Source organism: Mirounga angustirostris, unplaced genomic scaffold (genome assembly GCF_029215605.1).
Source record: "Mirounga angustirostris isolate CCGP_5_RB_7025 unplaced genomic scaffold, mMirAng1.0.hap1 SCAF_13, whole genome shotgun sequence".
NCBI classification, from domain to species: Eukaryota; Metazoa; Chordata; class Mammalia; order Carnivora; family Phocidae; genus Mirounga; species Mirounga angustirostris.
The window spans coordinates 4,653,411-4,678,092 of NW_026991721.1; the positions used below are offsets into that span (position 1 = coordinate 4,653,411).

A 24,682-nucleotide genomic window follows, 5' to 3' on the forward strand; every position below is an offset into this window, starting at 1 on the left:
ACCCGAACCCATCCTTGCAGCCATGACCCTGCGGTGTAGTCACGCTCTCAAGATCGATGCCTCATGGCATCCTCAGATGAGATTTGTAACTCCCTGTCTTCTGCTCTTACCACCAGACCAGTTTTAAACACATTTTCAACCCATTCCACTGCCCCACTCCCACTGAAAATCAAACCGGCAAAGGGTAAAGAACCCCTCACAAAGAAACATCCCAGGCACCTCCGGATGTGCACATCTCGAAAACGAATCCTGCAAAATTGTAATCTCTTCCTACCTTGGAACCACCTTCCTTCCCCACCCTGCCCTCCTCCCCACCCCACCCCCAGTTCCTCAGACAACCTTCGCCTCCTCCCAACCCCCTGGAATCCCTCCCAGCACCCAGCAGCCCTGTCGGCTCCTGGGCCACTCCCCGCCCCGGCGCAGGAGTCCTAATTCTACTCACATTCAGCACATCTTGCCTGGGCTGCGGAGGCTCGATGCACGTCAGGAGCCTGAGCAATAAATCCATGATGGCCGAAGTTCCTATGTGCTTTATTATAAGGTCTACAAAATCACGTTTCTTCTTTAAGAAATCCACAATCTAGAGGAGAACAAACCAAAACTCAAAGACACATAACTGGGGAACTATCAACTTTAGAATGTATTCCACCCTGACCCCTCAAACTGCCCCCTCTCAAATCCCACCACCATCTTAAGTGGAGGAATGGCAAATGCTGAGTTAGTAATCAGATGTAAATTTGGAAAGCCTGCTAATTGTGAGAGTATGCAAAACCCCTTGGGAAAAAAACTCCCAAATTATCACACATTTCCTCATATAAATACACTATAATAGAATCTTTTATTTCTGTTCACTTTCATTATTAGTTTTCAAAGAATAAGGATAAATAATTTAATACCCTATAAAGAGCACGAGAATATACCATTAAACAGTTTATGGACATAAAGCAAGTCCATAAGACTGCACTAAAATGCAGAATAAATATTCAAAATCCTCATTAGTCCCTACCAAGTAAGAAAAATAATTCAAAACATCAAGTGTTTTTAAGTCAGTCTAAGCGGCTAACTCACCTGCTCCAGCAACATCACATGTGGGTTTGAGGTCAGCTGTTCACCTGACCAGATTAACACAAGGAGGGTGAGTGGGGAAGAGACGGGCAGCTATACAGAAGGGACACGAGAAGTTACAACTGCCACCTGGGTCTCTCTTCTGTGCAAGAAGAGGGAGAGCGTTCTGTCCTGCAAACCCTTGTGGGCTTTCTGTCCGTCTGCACCAAGTGCCTCTTCGAAAGTCCCAGAAGCAGCGCGGCCAGTGTGGCAGCAGCTAAGTCTCACCAAACTCTATCGAGAAGCCCTCGAGGTGGGGTTGCCCCACTCAGCGTTCTAGACAAGGAAACCAAGGCGCAGACCAGTTAGGTATCTTGCTAGAGCCAAACCGTGGCTGCCCTGAGGTTTAAACTTAGATCTGTTTGCCACAAAAGCCACCAATCCTGCCATCAGCCCACGTGAAGAAGTCCACTGAGCCAGAGAGGACAAAAACTGCTTCACGCTATCCAGTACAAATGGAGGTGCAACTATCCCAGGCCGCTCCTCTGAACAGGGAGCTTAAACGTCACCATATAAACCTTCAAGAAGTCAGATACAACTATTCCACTCACAACTGAGTCACACAGTAGTTTTTAAAAGCACAGCAGAGTAGAAAAGAGGAAAAAGTCAGACGTGACCAACATACCCTGTGCTTCAGCGGCAAAAGCGCCAGCTCAGGAGCCCAAAGGCACAAACCAGAGCCAGCGCTGTGGACAGCACAGCAAAGACAGCAAGATGTCCTCAATGGAGGACGACACCTGAGATGCGAACCTTCCCGGCACTGAAGGGACCCCAGGGCTGGATGGCCTGGGCCGTGAGCGATGAACAACTGCATGAGGTAAGCCAGGCTGAGTCTCCAGGTTCCTCATTACCTGCAGCTGCATGCATCCTCACTCACGTCTCACGAGAGGGGAAACCTTCATCTACACTCTCAGTTCTCCAACGGAGAGAGAGGTGTTAGGTTTGACCTTTTCCTAGAGCTAGAAGAGCGAGGGTGACTGAATCCTCCCATTCTCATTCCAAGAGTCCCAAGCCAAGAAGCACAAGGAACCACGGAGTGAGCAGGCCCCTTTCCCAGCACTTCATCGGCGGATGCCATCCCCGTGCATGGGCACGTCTGACCCGGAAGGCCAGCACAAACACTCAGCGTCCCAGAAAGCTTCACGTATTCCCGCGTATATCAAAGGTATGGTGAGAACCGGAGCCCCTGAATCTGGGCTCCCCTAGCATGGAGTGAAAAGAAAAAGCATGATGGAGGTGGAAGGCCTAAGTCAGTAACGGCTACAACCATCTGAAAGGCCGGTACCTCAGGCTGATGGGACGGTGTGCACTTGCTAGAATGTCAGCAGTTACCGTTATTTCTCACCAGAAAGTGGAAGAGGGAAAGACAGCCTGTATTACAGTAATCATGATTTGGGGATTATTATCTAAGAAAAAAGAATCTCAATTCCAATACCTTCAGGAGGATAATCCTGCCTAATTAAGAACACGAAAGAACAATCTTGTCTTTATAAAATAAAACATGCATCCACTTTGCCTTGGCAAAGGACAGACATACTGGGCCTAAAATAGCCCCATCGCTCCATGTCTGCTGATGGCAAGGACAGGTCACGGAGCCTGTTCTCCATCAGGGAGGAGGCCAGGCCCGGACGGTTGGACCAACTGCAGCCCTGGCATCACACCCTTGCTCGCTGCACTCTGGCAGGTCTATTTGTAACTTGGAAGCTCTCGTTGCTCCTTGGGTGCCTGTTTTCAGAAGTGGTTCCTATCTCCTGGTAAGCACATCCTTCTGCACACCAGTATCCACTAGAGCAGTGACTCTCAAGTTTTAGTATGCATCAGAATCATCTAGAAGACTTATTAAAAATCCCAGATCGCTGGGCCCCACCCTCAGAGTGTCTGATTCATTAAGCGTGAGGTGGGGCTTACAAACTTGCATTTCTAATAAATTCTCAGGTGGTACTCATGCTGCTGGTCAAGAAACCATACTTTGAGAACCACTACACATACACTAGGTCCTTGGAAAATCAATTTCCCAAGGGTATCTGAGTTGTTTAAGAAAAAAACAGATATAGGGGTGGGGAGAGGAAGGAGAGGAGAGGGAGGGAGCAGTTCCCTCCACAGTAAAGTAGGATTTTCTGCTCAGCACTACTGGACAGGAACGGCAGTCTAAACAGAGACGTCTGGAGGCGCCTGGGTGGCTCAGTTGGGTAAGTGTCTGACTTTGGCTCAGGTCATGATCTCAGGGTCATAGGATCGAGCCCCACTTGGGCTCCGTGCTCAGCAAGGAGTCTGCTTCTCCCTCTGCCCCTCCCCTAGCTCATGCTCGCGCTCTCCCTTGCTCGCTCTCTCTCAAATAAATAAATAAAACCTTAAAAAATAATAATAAAAGCATAAACAGAGACATCTCAAGCTAAACACTTAAGTTTTCGAGTGGACTCAAAATAGAAAATAATCACCATCTGTATAAACTCATCATCAATTACATTTATGGAAAAGCTTGATTCAAACCCTCATTTGTGTTGGGCGCATCATTAGGGGAAAGAAAAAAAAAACAACTGTCACTTCCCCAGTCGCTACAACTCCACTCACACCTTCAACCACTCAGTATGAGCCACGGCACTCGCCACCTTCACAAATGGACAACCCACGTTCTCATGCTTTTAACTATTTGTCAAAAGAGGAAACCGAAGTACTTACTACAACGCTGAGCTGTGAGGCACTTAGAAGAGTATGTCAAGTTAGAACACAGTCATGAACGTGTAAGGCAGTGTTAAGTCAGTATATTTAAAATACACTCCTCTCCAGAACCTGGACTTAAGGTACACTCAGAACACAATTACTGGGGGATCATCTCAGGGGGATGATCAGCCCTAATACTTACCTTCTGGAAAATGGTATTTACCTGTTCTGGTTTTCTGCTGATAAGAATACTGAGCACCTTGCTGAAGAAACTGGCAAGTAGCGGGTTCAAGGGGGAGTCGTTTAGGAGGAAGCTATATAACCTCATGAGCAAGGACTCGTCTTCTCCCAGCCTATCGTTCATCTGGGAGACATCAGAAGTGAGCAACTCACAAGATATATTTGGGTACCTAGAAGAACAGGACACTTGTATCATCATCTGTGTTAACAGTTTCATTACAGAAAGTAAAACACAAATCAGAAAGGCTTCCTAAAATTTTGTGAAAAATAACAAAATCACCTCTGGGAATTAGAAAACAATTTCAATCCATTCTGTCCAACCTCTAGATTAAAGTGAATTTTCTACTGTACCTAAAAACTTACTTCTAAAGCAGCTTTAACAGGATATACATTCCCCAACAAAACTAGAGCACACCTAGGGCTTGGGAGCCTGGGGAGGCGGCACTGCAGGGCAGGGCGTGGGCCACCTCCGGCCACAGCCATCAGGCCTCGGAGGCCTGCTCCAGCAGGAAGCTCCAGCAGGAAGCGGCAGAGCTTGGAGGACGACCGTGGGGGATGCTGGTTTCCAGAGAACTGCACTACGCACGGCTAAGTACTCAAGACACATTCAGGTTCCAAGACCGGCCACCTCTATTTTCACATGGGTTGCAAATGGTGCTAAAAAGCTGCTTTGGGGGAGCTTATCAAGTGTTCAGTCTATATTACGCCTTAAGAGAACCAATGTTCTAACATAGTTCCCTATGTGGAGAACAAGACATCAGCCCGAGTCACCCAAGTAGGAAAGCTGTGTACAAAACCCAAGCTCTCCACGCCAGCCTGCCCAGGTCTTCCAGGGATAAGCCCACCATCAGGGCTCACTGCAGTGGGACACAGACCTCTACCACTGACCCCACAGCTCTGGAAAGAGCTGCACCCCTAAAGCATGCTTGCCTTTGACCCCCAGAGCACTCCCTCTCTGAAAACCAGACAGCTAATCCATTTTTTCCACACACTCCTTTTACCACAATTTCTCTTCTGTTTTCTACAGCAACAAATGCAGACTCCCAGGCCGGCCCACAAGACACTCTCCGCCGCCCCCAAGTTCACTTTTCTGCTCTTTACTCCTCCCTGTCAAGCAGCCAGGATCCAGGACCAACTCATCATCTGGAGCGGCAAGTCAAAGGCCGGCTGGACAGGGAGGTGACAAAACAGCCACCAGTTGCTATGGGACAGGAGAGAGGCGAGGACTGTTGTCTGGAACACAGACAACACCCCTCGAGGCATCCGCGACAAGCAAGGGCGGCCTACTGTGAGGCCCCTGGCTTGAGAGGCCACAGCCCCTGAGAGGGTCTGGTGTGAGGTCGGAAGATGGAACAGTGGGAGAATGTCCCCAAGTGAACCTTTGTAGGGAGGAAGAGAACGGAAAAGAAAGACAACAGAACTGGCAGGTGTGTGGGCATGAAGAGCATATTATCAAATAGCTGTCTTCTGTGGCTCAAATTAAAAGTCTTTCTTTCTTACTTTATGGAACATGTGGGCTCAACGATGCTGTAACGTAAAGCCGCCATTATGCCAGGGGCAGGATAATGCAGTGGGTGCAGGTGTGGCTTCTGGACTCACACCACTAGGTTCAGACTCTGTCTCTACCACTTACAAGCTGCATGACCTTGGACAAGTTACTTAACCTCCCTGGGCCTCAGTTTGCAAGTCTGCAAAATTAAGACAACAGCCTTTCCCTCATGGGGAAGGATAACACAAAATACTGAGGAGGAGGCCCGGAATAAATGAAAGCTAGCTGTTTTTATTCCTCTTTATTTTCTACTTTATAAAACTTCCAAAATGCTGCTGTGGGGGGTAGGGGGTGCATTGTCTCAACTGTCCCGATTTGAAACTGCTGGCATATAAAGCACTGGCAAACCAATGCATAGGGTGTAGTCTCCAAATTCTGACACACAAGGTCTAGAACGGGGCATGGGCATCTAAAACATTTTTTTCATGAATTTTCCACATATTTTTCCACAGTGACTGAGACATATAATCTAGATAAAGAAGCATGAATATGGGGCCTGGGCACTATACATAACACTCAAGGTCCTGGTTACGGACAGGCTGGGGCTCCTCTCTCTCTCCTAAACATTAAACAAGCTTCTAAAGCACCCAAAGACCCCCTCCATTTCACCCCGTGGCAAGCCTTCCCCCTCCCCCACGCATGCTCTGACCTCAATTTCTTCGTGAGAACACGGAAGCAATCAGAAGAGAATTGCACCCCAACCTGCATCTAGGCGTCTTCCTCCTCCCTATCCGTAGAGCCAACTCCTAAAGCCGCCCTCCACCTGTCCTTTTTACCAGACGGTCTCCCACCTACTCAGGCACGGCACATCCCTGGGTGGCCCACTCCCTCTGTTCGTCATTTCCCTCCGTACTGCATGGCTCTCACCAGCATACAAACGTCCCACTATTTCTCCCACCAGGGATAAAAACACCACCACACCTCTTCTGACTCCCATCTGCCTGCAACACCCACTTTCTCTCTCTGCTCCTTTTCCAGGAGACTCTTGAAAGAGCTGTCTCTGCTTCGTCCCCGGTTCTTCCTCAAAGGCGTTCCAGCCAGGCTTTCACCTCCACCATTGCAGAGAACCACACTGATGGGGCCACGTGCTCTGTGCTGCAAACACCCATGGTCACGGGGCCTGTCAAGGGCGGCCCCCAACCTGGTTGTCCCAGCTCTCCTTCCTGAAGCCTGGCTTCTCTTGGCTTTCAGGGTGACAACCCCTCCTGGTTCTCCTCCTCCCTGCAGCCCCCCTGCAGTCCCTCTGTAGGAACCTTGACCCAACCAACAGCATCTTAGCTTTAGGACTTATTATACTACTTAAGGACCTATTCTCAAAGTTCTGCTAAATTATTTAGAACTGAGCTATCTGTCATTAAGATTAAAAAGGTTAGCGCAAAATGTTTAAATACCCTGTATAGGATCATTGACTTAGAACAGTGATGAGTTCAAGCCATGTGTGTAACTAATACAAAGTTATGAGATTCACAAAATACAGCACTCTATCACCCAGACTCTATAAACACTAGTTTAAATTTCCTGAGATGACGACAGGTCAACCTTAACTCCAGAAAGCTTTCAGATCCCATCTGCAATACCCATCTGCGTTCCAGCCGTGTGTATCTTGTATCTTACGCACAGCTGGGGCTCCATCCCCACCGAACTTCAGCAGAGAACTCATCTGCCCAGCGCAAGTCATGCTCCCCCAAAATGGCACCACCCAAAAGGCCATGTGTCCAGGGAGGCACACCTGCTCTCGCAACCTCAAAGGCAGCACAAAGAAAGCGCTGGCCAAGGCAATACTACAAAAGCCATGACTACTTTTTGGTAACATAAGCACCTTCCCTAAGGTGTGGTGTGCCCATTCTTCCCAGTTAAAGAGGTATTAGCTTCAATCAGCGGGTGAGGAAACCAACCCCAGAAGGGTAAGCCCTCTGGCTCAAGTTCTCTAAGAGGGGAGTGCAACACCCCTTCAGGTGGGCTGGATGCAAAGCCCACAGCACATCGGCTCCTACCAGGATGAGCCCCACGAGAAGTCGCACCCACACGTCCTGGTTCACTGGGAAGGGAACTGCAAAACAGCAAAGTATCTGTCTTCTGGGGGTTGGGAGTACGCTAGTCTTCCTGCTGCCAAATTCCTTTCCTCTTCTTTTTCAGGGCACTGAACTGAGTGGAGGCTAATGCTAGCTGCCAATCTTAATGGCCAGCAGAGAACATAACCTCACCTCCTTGACAGTCCAAGCCACCAGGAACCTGAAAGCATTAATAAGTTTTATTTCTTTGGCAGCAAAATTCTCCCCACAAAGAAATAAAAAGATATCTGAAAAGAGGAAGATACTGGGGGAGAAAGGGCAAAGAATAATCTACCAAAAGCCTTAATCCTTCCTATTCCATTAAGTTTGTTTAATGAATAATCAATGACTTTTTGTTCCTGAAATCTGTCCGATTTTCTGGGGAGGAAGGAAAGAGTCAAATACTTCAAACAGAGTTGGATATGGGAAGAGAGTTCACTGAAACCCCAATACTTTGCATGCACGTGGAGTGCTCACAAAGGGTTTCCAGGCATGTGCAGTCCAAGTGTCGGAAGAGATGGTCATGAAGGGCCCGCCGGGCACTACTTCTCTGCTCTGAGCAGAGCAAACTAGTGGGGAGGACGTAAACCTGCTACAGTGATCCAAGGGGCTAGCTACTTCAATTTAGCTCCACTGATGTTCCCCAAGACCCATTCCCTTATTTTAACAAAAGTCAGAATTTCTTGTACCAGTAACAGTCTTCATAACCCAAGCTCTGGCTTAGATGTGCCATGTGATCTGGGGCAGTCACATAATTTCTACCTTCCTATTTGCAAAGAAGAGAAAATACTTACTTGAATCGTCTATTTTCAGAAACTTCTTCACTGTTTATAAAGCACTTTGCCCTTCCACAAAGACTCCTGACTGCAATTTAGAACGCTCATTTTAAAAACCCTGTGATTTCACTGGACTCGGTTCTAGAACGGATTAAATGCTCCACTGAGTCTGTCACCCTTGACCATCTTGACACTCTAAATGGTCTACAACAGCCCTGGGGAATTGCCGGACAACAATAATAATATTCTACCCCCACTTCACTTCAGTCCCACCCTAAAGAGAAGATTGAATTTTCTTACTTGTATCTGATCTTTTCATCCATGTCTTGAGGTGGTTCTTCTATAATGAATGAGACTAAATCTTCGAGACATTCTGCTTTTAACAGAAACTCTATAAGTTTGCGGTTCTGAGCTTTACATTCCTGTAAAACATCTTCCTCATCCATTAACTCCTTCAGTGTTACATCTTCTCTTTCTAGAAGTGTGTCTATGTGGGATGATGAATGAAGATCAAATTTCCAAAACATGCTGGTCTAAACAAAATGCAGAGAGTATTTCAAATAAAATTTCAACTTCACATATTAATTTTTCAAATTTTAATTGAGTTTTACAATCTAAAATGCCAACTTGAGTCACATAAGTAAAATAAGTGTCATATTGAACCTATAAAATACTTTCTAAGTAAGTAAAATCGGCAGGATTTTTCCTTCTCAGAAAATAGTTTTATTGGTAACAAAAAATTTTGACTTAAAAATGCTGAAAGAATGCTTAAACTTGGGTTGATTTCAACCTACAATATTAACCCATCCACACTTTGTTAAGAATTTAACGCTGGGAGGGGCACCTGGGTGGCTTAGTCGGGTTAAGTGTCCGACTCTTGATCTCGGCTCAGGTCTTGATCTCACGGCCATGAGTTTGAGCCCCAATACTTAAAAAAAAAAAAAAAAAAGAATTTAATGCTGGGAAAGGAAGAAAGAAAACCCTTTCTTACAGTTGAAGAACATTCTTACGCAGAAGTTATATCTTCAAGCAACAAATGACAAGCACTGTGACCTAAGTATCTAGCATTCTTCAGAATACTAAAGAATTACACTAGCATTTTCAGCACTGAGAGCAGTTTCGCAGCCAAAAGTCATAAAATGATAAAATCTGTGCCATTCTTAATAAAGAAACTAAACAAGTGGAACCTAGTTCTTGACGAATGAGGGAAACCAACATCCTCAGTTATCAGGAAAAGCAATGGGACATTAACAGGGCCACATATATATATTCTTCCCTTCTCTTCCTCCCACCCTTCCTCAACCAGTGAGGACAGGAAGTTCGTTTTCTTCAAGTTACAGTTAAAGAGGGTCCTGACCGGTCACAACCGGCAACAGGAAGCACAGGAGTCACTATGTCATCTGCAGCTGCCATGACAAGACCTTTTCAAGCCACTTTTGAGCAACACATGACAAGATGACAGCATCAAACGAAAGTCCTGATTGGGGACAGGACAAGTCACAAGTCACTCCTATCTGTCAAAGATGCTCACTGCAGAAGCCCTGACACAGGGTTTGGTAAGACACCTTCTGACTTCATGTAACCCCCAAACCTACAGATCAACTGCAGCTTTACCATCCACCCAGTATAGCGGCTCCTGTTACCGTTATCACCAAAAAACATGTGAAAATCCACACGGGCTCATGTAAAATCCTGTGCTGGAAGAGCTTGGGTAGAAGGAAGGAAGCTGCAAAGGTCGTAACTTATGTATAGCACACATACATTTTGAGAAGGATTTATTTTTGCTAAATCACCCATATTAGATCAGGCAGGAATATACCCTGATTTAGTATTTTCATGAACATCTGTTCAAAAAAATTTTTTTAATCCGACATCATGGAGGACAAATGTTACGTATACAGCCAGTCACACTGATCAATCCAGGAACAGAAGAAGAAAGACGTGTGCACGGCAGGTCACTCAAGAGCCTGTAGAAGTATATGCACTTCACCTGACTTCCCTATACGTATGTAATCAACGCAGTCTGAAATACAAGCAAAGTTTTAAGGAATCTTAACAAAGAAGGACTCCTCAAGAGAACAAGTTTTAGGTAAGATTGTGAAGTATGGTGTTGTAAAAGTTGTCCCTGCTTCAAAAGAGCTTTCAATGTTTCAGAAGCTACCTCCGGCCATACACTCACATGCAGTCACCGGCAGCAGGAAGACACAGTTAGGAACGAAGCTACTGTGACAGTTCACCTAAACCGGACCGGCAACGCCTCGCTCTGGAGGCACTGTGAGTGGAACTGTCCGCCCCAAAGCTCAATGGAGGACACGAGTACAAGGCACAGCCATCTCTCTCCTCTGAACGATGAGGCCCCGAATTATGTACACAAGACCCAGAACACGCTAAAAAAGCAGGGTCACAACTCCCAGCATGGTCAGCAACCACCCACATGCTAGGCCTCTGGCCTTCAAGACCAGGAGCAGGCAGAGTGCTCCCTGGGAGTGGAACACTTTTGCTGGTGAAGGACAGAAACACGTCCTTCCAACACAAGAGCAATCTGCTTCTACTTCTAAGGCAGTTACTAAGGAAATAAGGGCAAAGGTGATATATCCTTAATAAGAATGGAACTTTAGGGAAAAAGATGGTGGTAATAAAACCATAAATGATCTTTTGGTTTTCAAACTGTGGAAAATGGCAAACAAACAAAAGAGATGTTATTATGCCAGTTTATCCTCATCAAACAAGGAGGGAAAAAAAGACACAAGGATAGCAAAAGATAACTCCAAAGGAGGAAAGAAAGGAGCTTTCCTAAGTAACGCTGTCAGCACAGTCTCCAGTGCTTCTGCTGGAGCAATGTGGCTCATTTATCTGGGAGTTTAAGACTGCAAATCCTAAAAACGGCACATGCTACCACTCTGCCTCCCTCCTGCTACTGAAGTGTACGAGGATGCAAACAGCTGTGTTCACACACAGACACAACACACAAGTCACAGGCTATATTTGGATTCCACACATGTATCAACCTGCACGGTTTTTAGGAGCAGATGCAGGCACCCAGGACAGACACTGCAGCTCCAGTTCAGCTCAAGGAGCGAAAGCACCTTATTGAACTCCAAAAACATCATCATCCACGTCAGTACACCTTGTCTTCAAAGTCAATCAAGGAAATTTTGATTTCCATCAAAATTCATCCATCCCGTTTTAAAAAATATTTTATTTTTCTATTTGTCAGAGAGAGAGAGAGAGAGCACAAGCAGCAGGGGAGCAGCAGAGGGAGAAGCAGGCTCCCCACTGAGCAGGGAGCCCGATGTGGGACTCCATTCCAAGACCCTGGGATCATGACCCAAGCCGAAGGCAGATGCTTAACTGACTGAGCCACCCAGGTGTCCCCATATTACTTATTTTAAATACTTTGGCAAAGTCACTGACTGAAAAGCTACCAGGTGTATTCAAATATTTCCCATGCTCCACCGACATCAGGTCAGACTGGGCTTATTTTGGCCTGTAAATCAAATTTCTGATAATCTAACAGAACGGTCTCTCCACCTGAATTCAGAAAACTGGACACAGTTAATAATTTAGCCTGAAGTATTTTTTAAAAATTAGGTCTCATTTAAAGTAGTATGCTTTTTTAGGGTGCCTGGATGGTGCAGTTGGGTTACATGTCTCTTGGTTCAATGATCTCAGCATTGTGAGATCCAGCTGGGAATCTAGCTCCACTCAGTGCCAGTCGGCTTGTCCCTCTCCTTCCCTCCTCCTGCCCCCTCCCCCTGTACCCATGCTCTCTCTCTCTCTAAAATAAATAAATCTTTAAAAAATAAAGTAGTATGCCTTTATTTTTTGTAATCCCATATAGAAAGGCAAAGTATAATGAAAAATACTAAGAAATCAATTACAAAAAAGCAAAGTTGATTATCAAGACCTTAGGATTGGCTAGTTATAAATAAGATACACACTCACATCCATCAAGTGGAAACTATAAATGTCCACAAACTAGATAAAGTCCATACTCCTCAATTATTGATCAGAATATAATCACATCGATGTAGTACAAGTAAAAACTGATGCCCCAAATTTCAACCTTATAACAGTAACCCCTTAAATACTGGATTTATAAGAAGACTGATAATTAGCCATGATGACATAAGAGCAGGAGTTGGCAAACTGCAGCCCACAGACCAAATCCAGCCCACAGCCTGCACACTAAGAATGGTTTAGATATTTTTAAAGGGTTGTTTTAGGGGAAGAGAAGAATGTGTGACAGAGACCAAATGTGGCCCGCAGAGCCTGAAATATTTACTACCTGGTCCTTTACAGAAGTTGTTTAGCATCCCTGGCTCAGGAGGAAATCAGGTTCCCACTAACTCTATCTTTCCCCCCATTATCTCTGAGACTACATGGGTGTCCACCCTGGGCCTTCGCAGCCCACCCAGCAGGGTGCGGTCACACGGTGCTGGGCCAGATATCTAGAGACCCATTCCCCTTTCCCTAGCGGTTTACAAAGACCACGTTCCCAACTTCTTGGGCAAGTAGGTATTGCCACGTGACAATGTCTTCCCAGGTGTGCCATAAACTATTAAAACCTCCATGTGCTCTCCTCTACATCTGACTGGATGCCCAAGACAAAAAAGGCTCTCAGGGATGGCAGAGCCAAAAAATGGAAGGTGCCTCCATATCCCCAAATCACCAACTGGAAGAAAGCTGCCCGCCAACCTCAGAGCCTGCTGTGTTACGATAAGCCATCACACACCTGGTCTGTGTGTTCCAGCAGTATGTCCTACCTGACCAGCCAGCTCCTCTAAACCCGGAGCCTGTGACTTCTTGTTTTATTATACTTATTTAAGCACAAGAACAGGAATTTTTTAGCAACTGTTTAAAAAATGCCTAAGTCCTTTCATTTTCCACCATCCTGAATTAGAATAGCATTTTTTTTACATCAGAACACTTTGAAATATATATTTCCACAGTGCACTTTCTTTAAACTGGGTACGTTACAAACTTAAAAATAAAATAAAACCACAGTAGACTCCTTAAGCAAACATTATGTATTTTATCTTTTGGTCAAACAGCAAATTGACTGGAAATGAATGGCACCAGTAAATTAGTTACCCTAGCTTCTATTTGTGTCCTTTGAAGTAGAAACAAGCCAGGTATGAACAGTTACAAAGTTCAACCAGGGCCCTGTGAGAAAATGGAGCCCTTTCAAAAATACAACTAAGATACTCAGAAAAACTAAAGGAGCCAGCACTTCAACAGCTAATTTTTAGTTAATATAAATACACTTTAAAATTCATACCCTAGCTATACCTGAATAGGATTTAGGGATAAAAGGGGAAGCAATTTCTTACAGTAAACCAAATCACAGACTTTTCTATTAACAAGACAAAGAGGAAAATGGTAAATGAAACCAAACTATCTTTCTTCAAAATCCTAGAGTTGTTTTGTTTCTTTGGGTTTTGTTTTGGTTTTGGGTTTTTTTTTTACATTTTTACTTATTTGAGAGAAAGAGAGCGCACACATGCGCCTGCACTGGTGGGGAAGAGCAGAGGGGGAGGGAGAGAGAGCCTTAAGCAGACTCTGCACTGAGTGCGGAGCCTGACGTGGGCTCGATCTCACGACCCTGAGATCATGACCTGAGCCAAAACCAAGAGTCGGATGCCCAACCAACTGTGCCACCTAGGTGCCCCCTTAGAGTTGTTTTATAAGTTGGATTATGTAGCTTGCAAGCAGGGTTTTCTCTAAAAGAGCTGAAGGTCAGGTAGGCAGGTCACAGGGGAGTTGACCTGTCAGCTTGCCACAGATGGCCTCTGCCGTGCTCTGCACTCCCCAGAACTCAACACACAGGTGAAAACGACCATCCTACATGCACAAAACAGGACCAAAGGATCCATAAACCACTTTAATTAAAGTTCCTCTAAGATTGTTGAGATACCTTCCTTCTTGGAAGCAAAATCTGGGCCATGGTACCTTTATTTCAAAGCAGTTAAGTAGCAACACTTTGTTTCTGGGAGACAAGGTGCCACCGTGTTGGTGACACAGGAACTAGTACAGTCATGTGGTTAAATTCTCTGTAAAAGGTAGGAGAACATCAGACCCTCCGAAGAATTTTCCAGGGTGCCGCCAGCATGGTATATTCAATAGGGGCCCAACTGTGGTATAAGTAAACCACCTACAACCACTTGCTTTCATCAAATCAACAGCATTTCCTCCCCAGCCTGTGAGGACTTTAAGCATCTAAGCAGACCTGGATTCCCAGGCCGGCTCCACTACTGGCCGGCCCCGAAGCGTTGGAAAGTGACTTTACCTCTCTAAATCTCAGTATCCTCACCACGCAAACTGGTTGTGAGGAGTCGCTGGGAATGGCCTGGGACGGGAGCTGGACCACACAGGCACCGCGACAACGGGAAGCGCCTGTGCAATAAGCATGCCCCCCCCCCCCCAAGCGTGGGAGGTTTAAACCAGTGCTCCCAAATGTTCCTGGGCATAGGGAACACCTAGGGGTCTTGTTAAAACACAGTCACAAATTCAGATGCAGCAAACCAGGGATCAGGCCGGAAATTCTGTCTCTAGCAAGTTCCCAGATGCTGCTGCTACTGCTGCCCTGGGTTTAAACTATTGTTGATCAGATGCAACAAATTGCAATAAAGCATATTCCAAATAATTACATAACCAGGAGAAACAGAGAAAAGCCTATGATGCAAATATGTGACTATGTTATTTATTTCAGAAACTCCCTGTGGACAAGCTGGTATTAGAGGGTTTTTGTTCACTGTAACAGAGAATGTAACATACTGCATCTTTCTAATAGGAGCCCAGACAAAATGACAGGACAAACACCATGAAAGATAAACTAGTAGCACTCTGAAGGGAGAAACTGCTGATTGTCCTGCCTACAAATGACAGAAGCAAACTGAGGGAACAACAAAGAAGAGTGTTAAATGAATTTAATTCAAACTCTCCTATTCCTAAGAACTGTGCCTAAAGTTAGCAATGTTCTATCCCAGAAGGAGAAGCTCTACTCCATAAAAGGCCCACCACACACTACTGTTAACCGTGGAACACCTGCACGCAGGGCTGGCTGGGCCCAGGGCAAAATATTCAAAGATTCAAAAACAGATTCCAAGATTATTAAGCATTTCTGAGCTTATGAAGAACAGCTGAGCATGAAAGCAAACACTTCTGGGCATGGGGCCCTGAGACCACATGCATGAAGACAGCCTGTCCACACCCTGTCATCACTGGCCCCACTGGAATCACCAAGATCCCATGGCCTAAGTGAAGATTTGCTAACGTCAGCTCTTCCAGTTTCATAGCTGCAGTCCCCTCAATATACGGAGTACAGGCTACAACGGGAGAAGGAGCAGCTGACGTCCAAGACAACACAAAGGAGAAGACTTAATCTACACACTAAATGTTAATTTTTCATATTTTTTCTATTTACGTGTGTGATGAAGGGAATATTCGTAATAGATTTTTCATGATCTCAAACAAAGGTGTACAAGCACATACCGTGGGAGTTCAGACCCCTGTGCACCTCAGGGGGTGCACTCCTCTGAAGGCCCCTGGCTCCCCACTGCTGGAACAGAGCGGGCTCCGCCTACCGGCTAACATAGCCCTGCCCAAAAGAACCAGCACACGAGCCACAATGAGAGACACGTGTAAGTTTAAAATTTTTTTTTTTTAAAGACTTTATTTATTTGACAGAGAGAGACACAGCGAGAGAGGGAATACAAGCAGGGGGAGTGGGAGAGGGAGAAGCAGGCTCTCTGCTGAACAGGGAGCCCGATGCGGGGCTCAATCCCAGGACTCCAGGATCATGACCTGAGCCAAAGGCAGATGCTTAACGACTGAGCCACCCAGGTGCCCCAAGTTTAAATTTTCCAGCAGCCACATCAAAAAAGTAAAAGAAACTGGCTACGTTAATGTTAATAGTATATTTTATTTAACCTTATACATCCAAACATTATTTCAACATGTAATTCTTTTGGTACAGTCTTCAAAATCTGGGTGTATTTTACACTTAGAGCACATCTCAAGTTGGGCCAGCCACATTTTATGCTTCAGAGTCATGTGGCCAGTGGTTGCTGTACTGGACAAGACAGTTCTAATTATATATTACTACAATTATGATTCAAAGTTTCTCCCTTGGTACTAAAATAACCACCCTCCCCCCAATCGCCTTCCACAGCCAAAGTCAACAGTTAACCACCTTTTCCACACAGGGCCAATGTGGGGGTTGGTGAGGACAGATTATGGGCCACGTTTTCCCTTTCTTCTAATGTAAACATACACAAGAAATCATGTTTATTCTTATATAAAGTAACTTGTACAGTCTTCAACTTAAAAAAGTAGATCACAAGAAAACTAGAACTGTTTTTTAGCTTCTAATATATAGAAAGATTTGTAGGAATAAAAGGGAAGTTTTCCCATCCTTCACCCTGAACCTTCACGGCCCCCATTTAGATTGAAAACAACTTATTACTTATTCCAGGAGCAGCAGACATAGTTACTCCATACCTCTAGTCAAGCTTACAAGCAACCTGGGAACAGGATGTACTGGGCAAATGGAGCTGCTGAAAGGCTGCACATACTGTCCTGCCAGCATCCAGACACCTGGAGTGGGCGTCAGCATCCAGCACACCCCTGGGCTTGGATGCAGGTATTCGGGGAACTTGGTTGGGCAGCGTCTCACAAGACCCAAATGCGGAAGTGCTGGGCTCAAGAAGGGTGGGTGGTTGCTCATTTAGTACACTGAAAGCTGCATCCCACAAGAAGGGGCCAGGGAGCAAAGGACCTCTAAATAGGAGCATGTAGTGTCACTCTGAAGGAAGGTCACTTCTGTGCTGTATTAACGATAAACTTCCTCCTCACAGCAAAGCCGAATGCCTAGGCAAACGTTCTAACTTTTACATGAAGAGGCAAAAACATGGAACACAAAGAGTAACAGCTGGACTCTGAGGGCAGCTCTCACTCAGTACCAAGGGAAAAGATCACAAAGGACTGGAATGGGTCCACCCAGCAGCTGCTTCTCCATTTCCTACAGGTGCCCTTCCCCAGCCCCCACCCAAAGGCTGGACTAAAGATCAGCGTGCCTATTAGAGATACGTATTTTTTTTAGAGGAAAGGGCACACAAACTCTCAGCCAGTTTCTTTGTATTTGCTTTGCAACTGCTTCTTCCAAAGAATATGTCAAAGGCAATCACATTTCTACCTCCCAAATATTCCAGAATCGTTTTCAGTTTTACTTTGTAATTTATTTGATATTTCAGCTTTTCTTTGAGAGTAATAAATAAAGCAGTCAATTCCATTTAGTATGTGTTATATTAATCAGCAGGTACTTTAATACAGGAATAATACGATAAATGGTCCCTACCGCATGAAAAATACAATAAAACTGGAAAAAAAAGAAAACAGAATGAAAGGTTATCAACTCCAAGCTTGTTCCATAGAAAGGGAGCTCAACAGAGGGGATCGTGACCAGAAAGATTTCCTAGACACAAGGCCCAAAATACAGGTAGGGTTCAATAGGTGATGTTATAGCAAAAAGAATTCCAGGCCAGTAGACATAGGCCTGTAAGTACAGAGAACAAGACAGAAGTTTCCAGTAACTTCAGGAAATTCATAGCAGAGAGAAGGCCCTCATAACAAGAAGAGTTGTTCAGAAGGCGCAAGGATAAGCTTAGGCGTCAAGACCTGGTCTCAAAGGGCCCTGCAAGAATATACAGTACAGAGCAGCATGGGCTCGCTGCAGAAGCAGAGAGACAGAACCAGTGAGTTTTAACTGAGATAAACATACTGTAAAGTATCTAGAGTAAAAAGGAAGCAACATATTTTAATAACATATGGAAAGAAACAATCCTGAGCATAAGCAGAGGAAAGCGACATAGAGGAGATGACATTTAAGCCGTGGCAGGTACACTTTCAACAGAGGCTGGAGTTCTACAAAGGCCAAGAGAGGGAGAGGTCTAACCTGTTCTGGGCATGGCCAAGTGTTTGGGGGTGACTGAAATATGGGGCAGGCAGGAGGTGCTAAAGACAAGGCATGAAGGCAGGACAGAGCAGGAACTGGCAATACACCAAGACATAAGCTGTGGAGTCAGGAAGACAGGGCAAGTGAGCAGCAAGGTCTGATGTGTACTTTACATACGGACTGTCCACAATGCAATGGATGTACCAGACAGAGAGAAGCCTAAAAAGGGAGCAACCCATCTCCGAAAACCAAGGTATCCCCTGAGAGATTTCCCACTAAACTACCATTCCTCCTCCAACATCAACCATGATTCTGTCTCTTCAAAGCCCAATTTTCATTTTTCTTCAATCCTGGCTATACTGTGTGGTATCAGATGACAAAAATTTACGGCTTGCCTTTGGAATTCTGAGCTGCCTGGGAAATACACAGCCCTCAGAAAGCAAACGTCACCCTCACACTGGAGCTAACTCCCAATCCAGCACCCAGATGCTATCGTGGGCAGGGAGCATGCTGCAGCTGCAATCTCATCACCCACTTCACCTTTACAATAAAAAAGCCAACTGCCAACCAAGGAAAATCCAGTCTTACTTCTGTCACCTGGTCTGCCTTAAAGCAAGTACTGTGTTCCTGTACAAACTGTCATTATTAAAACTCAAATGTACATGAACTTCTACGCATAATTTCCACAATTTCAAAAACTTCAGTCCAAGAATATGTAAAGCATAATATTTTACTAAGAACAAGTTTTGTGGGTCTTTTCAAAGCGAGACTGAGGGGTTGGGAAGAAAAAAGACAAGTAATGAGGGGGACACAATGGTAACCAAGTTCTTGCCAGAAGCCTTGTTAGAGATCAAAGGAATGAAGGCAAGGAAAACCCAGCTGCATCGTGTGTGAGACAGAGAGAGAGAGAGAGAAAGAGAGAGAGAGAGCGCACACGCGCATGCAAACAAGCAAGGGTAAGAGACAGTATCAAAGTCACATCAGAGAATTCTTATGGGATCTAACAGCATTTTCCATCTCAAGCCCCAGGATTCTCCGAATCTCTGAAACCAGGTAGAAGAGTCACCAAATCAGAGTCAAACATTAGAGAGCAGCCACATATTACTGGACAGCAAGAGGGGCGGTTGCTCTCTTCCCCAGTGCTGCCCGTGAAGGTCACCACCTTCTATGCAGCACCACAGCTGCCCTCAGACCTCTGGGGAAGCCCAAGATCATTAAAAAGAGGACCAATAAGTTCATCCGGCACCAATCAGACTGATGTCAAAATTAAGTGCAACTGGCAGAAACCCAGAGGCACTGACAGCAGGGTGTACAGAAGAGTCAAGGACCAGCTTTTGATGCCCAACACTGGTTACAGGAGCAACAAGAAGACAAAGCACAGGCAGCCCAGCGGCTTCCAGAAGTTCCTAGTCCACAACGTCAAGGAGCTTGAAGTGCTGCTGATGTGACACAAATCTCACTGTGCAGAGATTGCTCACAATGTCTCCTCCAAGAACCACAAAGCCACTGTACAAAAGCAGCCCAGGGGCCATCAGAGTCACCAATCCCAATGCCAGGCTGTGCAGTTAACAAAATGAATAGACAGCTCACGTGCACGTTGTATTTGTGTTCATAAAACCATAAAACTACAAAAAGACAAACAAACAAAGAGGGGCAGCAGTTACCTGGCACAGCACAGAACAGTTTCTAAGTCTGTAGCTATAGGGGGTGGCCCCACGAGGAGAGCAGTGGCAGAACTGAGGCCTGAGCTAGAACAAGCTGCTACAGTGTAGAAAGAAGCAGGTCCAAAGACCTCAACACGAAGTCATATTATGATGTGACTAATAAGCAAAGCAACCTCAGAATAAAGTCACAGATGAATCCTGTCTAGGATCATGCAAGATCTAATCCCACGGTAGCCTTCCGGGATAGATCACCCTTTGCCAGGCAACACCACACCCTGTTCTGGGGAGGAGGAAGAGACTGCCCACCACATGGCACCTAGAGAGATGACCAGGCAAAAGGCCTCATCACTTGGGGGATAAAATAACTAGCTGTGCGTATTTTACAGCTCTTAATAATATCACGTGTAGCTCCAAACACAAAAGGAGAGCCAGTGAGTGAAAAATACAGATTACGTGTGAGCAGAAGCAGGAACTCGTTAAAGATCAGGCTAAAGGTTATGGCCATGAATACTGCAAGCCCTGAGGCTGGAAGAACTTTGGCCAAAGCCTGATCTTCTCTGAGAGTATCCTTCAGGAAAGGAAGGCAGTACTAAAATGATCGCTGTGCTGTTTTATAAATCTCTTCTCAAGTCCATTTGATATAAAAGGCATAGCTTCATCTGGGCAGATGTGGAGCCTCAACAGGAAAATGAAAGGATTATACAACCTTCCAGATGTTTACTGGGTAAACATAATTCTCTACTCCTCTGGCAACTCAAGCAAGACAGCAATAAAGGACAGAGAAAAAGAAAAATGCCAAAAAATGTAGGAAAAGACAGAAAATAGAGAAATAATTCAGAAAGTCCAACATCCAAGTAACATAAGTTTTAGAAGAACATATGAGAATCCACAACCACCTGCCTCATCAAAAAAAAAAAAAAAAAACCAAAAAAACCTTTTTTCCTCTGAGTGTACAGAATAGGACTCTCCCCTCTAGAACATACACATCCTATCACAGCGAGTTGGGGAACAGACCTCTAAGGTACAGTGTGAAATTCCATAGTATCAGAGATAAAGACAGTATCTCAACTTTTCTAGTGAGGAAAAAATACTCAAGAAAGGACTGAAAATCAGAATATCAGCTTCCTCAACAGCAATTCTAGAAAAGAGCATTTTCAGACATGGAAGGTCAGAAAGATTTATTCACACTTTCTCAAAAAGCTACGAGAAAATGGGCTCCACCAAAGTACTGCAATAAGCCAGCAGGGGCACCTGGCTGGCTCAGTCAGTTGAACACTCAACTCTCGAGCTCAGGGTTGTGGGTTTAAGCCCCAAGTTGGGAGTAGAAAGTACTTAAAAATAAAATCTTAAAAAAAAAAAAAGCATGGCAATAAGCCATGAGAGGAAGGCATGGAATACATGGAACTAGGGATCCCACACATTGAGAAGCAAAGACAACTCTCAGAAGAAAAGTAAGGGGGGACACCTGCTACTACACAGAAAGTCAAGAGGAATCTGCCCGGAATGAGGCATGCATGAGGCAGAGGGCTCTGAAAAGGATGTGTCCACACAGGAGATCTATGTGCCAGATGAATGTGACCATGCTGTGAAGAATTTTACTAATTAAGTCAGAGACCTAGGGAATAATTCACCAAAATATACATACTTTTATACTGATTTTAACCAAAGTTGTGCTTTAACTATGTTGGAAGATGGGGGAAGGAAAGAAGCTACGCATATGTAAAAGCTAAACCTTCACCTTCATTGTTAGAAGTCAGCTAGATTAGAAACAGCTACCTATAGGCACACAACTCAAACACTGAAGGAAGTAAATATAAAACTAAGAGATAAAGGTAGTGGCCCCTAGTAATTAATTAAGGGATGAGGATGACAAAGGATAGGAAAGATGGAGCAGATGATTGTTATTTTTTGCTGTAAATCTTGTGGTACTGTTTGGCTTTTTAAACTATGCACCTACATAAACTATGTACCCAAGTATGGTAAGATATTATGAAAGGAAAGAAAATAGAAGAGCACTTAGTTCAATCCCTGACACACTTAATAAGGGCTCTACAAACGTAGACTCAGTCTGAAATCAAGATATTGTGAAAGATTAGCTAACCTGCCCAGTCATATGGAAAGATAGGAAGTAGGTGCATACACTTAAGAATCTGTGTACAAAAAAGCAAAGAGAACAAGCCAATCAACCAACCGACAGCAAAAACCACAATGGTACCTCTTCACATTTAGGTCCTTTTTTTCACCCCATTCTTTCTACCATAGGCATGTGAGCCAACTCCAGAACCCTGGGACACCTGGGGCTACAGTAATGAAGGTGTCAAATCTGGTCTGCCACCTATTTTTATACAGCCCCTGAGCAAAGAATGATCTTCGTATTTTTAACGGGGGGGGGGGGGGGGGGGCGGGGGGGGCGGTCAGAAGAAAGATATTCCATGACTTGTGAAAATTCTTTGAAATTCAAAGAGTTTTCCTGAAACACAGCCACACCATACATTTACATCCAGTCTCTGGTGGCTGTCACACGACGAAAGCAGAGCTGAGGGTGACAGAAACCACATGTGGTGGCGCACTCATCACTCTGCACTGCTGCTCTGCTGGACGCCTTCCAGAACCCAATGACACAGTCGTTAACTCCACGGTGCCTTGAGGGCCACGTGTCGAACCGCGACATTTTATTGTATTATTATCCATGGATCCCCAACATGTCAAAACAAGAAAAGAAAAACTGGACTGTTGTGCTTGTAAGACCCAGCGGGGTGGGGACGCTTGTGTCACGGAAGGAGACGGCAAGGTGCCGTGTCCCCACGCAAGCACACGCACCAGGGCTGGGAGACCGCACCACACATGCCCACCTCCACGCCACGCAGTGGCCACAGTACTCCCGACTTACAGGCACGCTCGCATCAGAAACATTTAAACATTTTCACTGGATCATCTCCTAACAGGAGAACTTCTTCACAGAAATAAAAGATGAAAATGAAACTTCAAGCCAAGCTGGTCTCCAAGTAGCTTAGCTTGTTAGCCAAGCGCCGAGGAAGCCAGTGAATTTTCCCTTGGATTCTTGAGGAGTTCACAGACACGGCCGATGCAGCTCAGCTGGTGTTCGAGGCATTTGAAATGATGACAAACGAGCCTTTATGAATAGCCCGCATCAAACAGCCACAGGTCGAGTGTTTTCAGAGACGCGGAGTGAAGATGAAGTCACTACAGCCGTGCAGGAGAGTCCGTGTGACATGTTACAGCTGATGGTGGTAAAATTATGTGTAGAGCAAAAAACGGCTTAATGGGACTTTACAAAACTTGTGAAAATGTACTGTTCAAAGCTTATGGTTCTTTTTATTTTCATCAGCAGCTCCTTCGAAAGGTTTTTTAAATTCCTCATGTGTTACTGAACCAGCAATATCAACAGTGAACTTTATTTACTCTCTTACGCAAGCTACGTAATGGCTTATCAAGGGTTAATGTTTTGGGAACTTTTTGAGCCCAGGGCCAAGACTGAAATTTTTCTGAATGAGAGGAACAACCCTCAACCACAACCACCGAACGCTGAATGGCTCTGGAAATTGGTCCTTGCTGACGTCTTGATGTTTCTTAGTGAATTCAACCTAAAACTGCAAGGCTAACCAGCACTGATCCGCAAGCCTTCTGCTGTGGTAAGGTCATTTCAATACTAACTTTGTTAGGATAATAAATTCAAGCTGCTTCATACACTTCCCATGCTATCGGAACTTAAAATTGAAGTGAGATCTCTGTTCCCATACAAATTTGCAGTAGGCACATTTTCTGAGCTCAAACTACCGTTAAAAAGCATTTTTAATGCAAATGTAAAGGAAATTTTCCTATTGCAAAATCCATACAGCTATACAAATGAGGATTTTCCTAACCGTCAACTGGAAGTAATTAATCTACAATGTAATGACCCGCTAAAAGGCAAACACCAAGAGAAGAATCTAAAAGAATTCTATAAATGCCTTCCAATGATGAATACAGATGCTTGTAGACTGATACTAGAATGTGGCAGCACCTATCTGTGTAAAAAGACATTTTCAAAGATGAAATACGTAAAATCTCATTACAGATCAGCATTAGTAGATTAGATGAACATTTGTAACAGAATTTGAGAGGGGGAACTCTGGCTATGAACACCATTTAGGTGAAATGTTATCCCCCTAGAAAAAGAATTCCATTCTTCTCATTAGCAGATCTGTATTACAGAATACTGAATTCAAGTATTTTTTATATTTTTAATTTCATCAATAAAATCTGTGAATATTTGCTCTCTTGTTATATAAATACCTATATAATATCCTCTTTTTTGCTTCTTGGTCTGCAAAACCTAAAATATTTCCTATCTGGGCCTTGACAACCTCTGGTCTAAAGGACCCTATATTTAAAATGCTGCTCCTCTTCAGGAATCCTTCTCCACTGATTCTAGGACTCCTGGAGACTAATGGGTAACTTCTTAAGAGTTCACCCGGCATCAGACACCATCTGATGAGCAGAGGAAGTCAAAAAAGAAACAGGAGGAATACAGCTAATGGTAAGGAACTGTTCCTTTGCCACAGCTAAGAGTCTTCTTCAGCAAAGAAAAACAAAATAAAATAAAAAGAGAGAGAGAGAGAGAGAGAAGTCCTAAAAATGTTATCCTGAAAAATGTCTCTGAGATTTTAGCTCTACCACTA

The 24,682-nt window shown here is 44.7% G+C and overlaps 1 protein-coding gene across 17 annotated transcripts in view; it reads right to left on the bottom strand.

Annotated features, from left to right (window-relative positions):
• Positions 1-24,682, bottom strand: part of PPP6R3 (protein phosphatase 6 regulatory subunit 3) — a 139,016-nt gene that overhangs the window by 65,519 nt on the left and 48,815 nt on the right. For all 17 annotated transcript variants that reach the window (XR_010406768.1, XR_010406769.1, XR_010406767.1 and 14 more), the window contains 3 exons: positions 8,682-8,914; positions 3,989-4,175; positions 443-580 (listed from right to left, as the gene is read on the bottom strand). Coding sequence is in view for 7 of the 17 variants with exons in the window: in XM_064576068.1 (XP_064432138.1) it covers positions 443-580; positions 3,989-4,175; positions 8,682-8,908 (552 nt within the window). In the remaining 10 variants the exon portion in view is untranslated. The remainder of the gene's footprint in view (positions 1-442; positions 581-3,988; positions 4,176-8,681; positions 8,915-24,682) is intronic.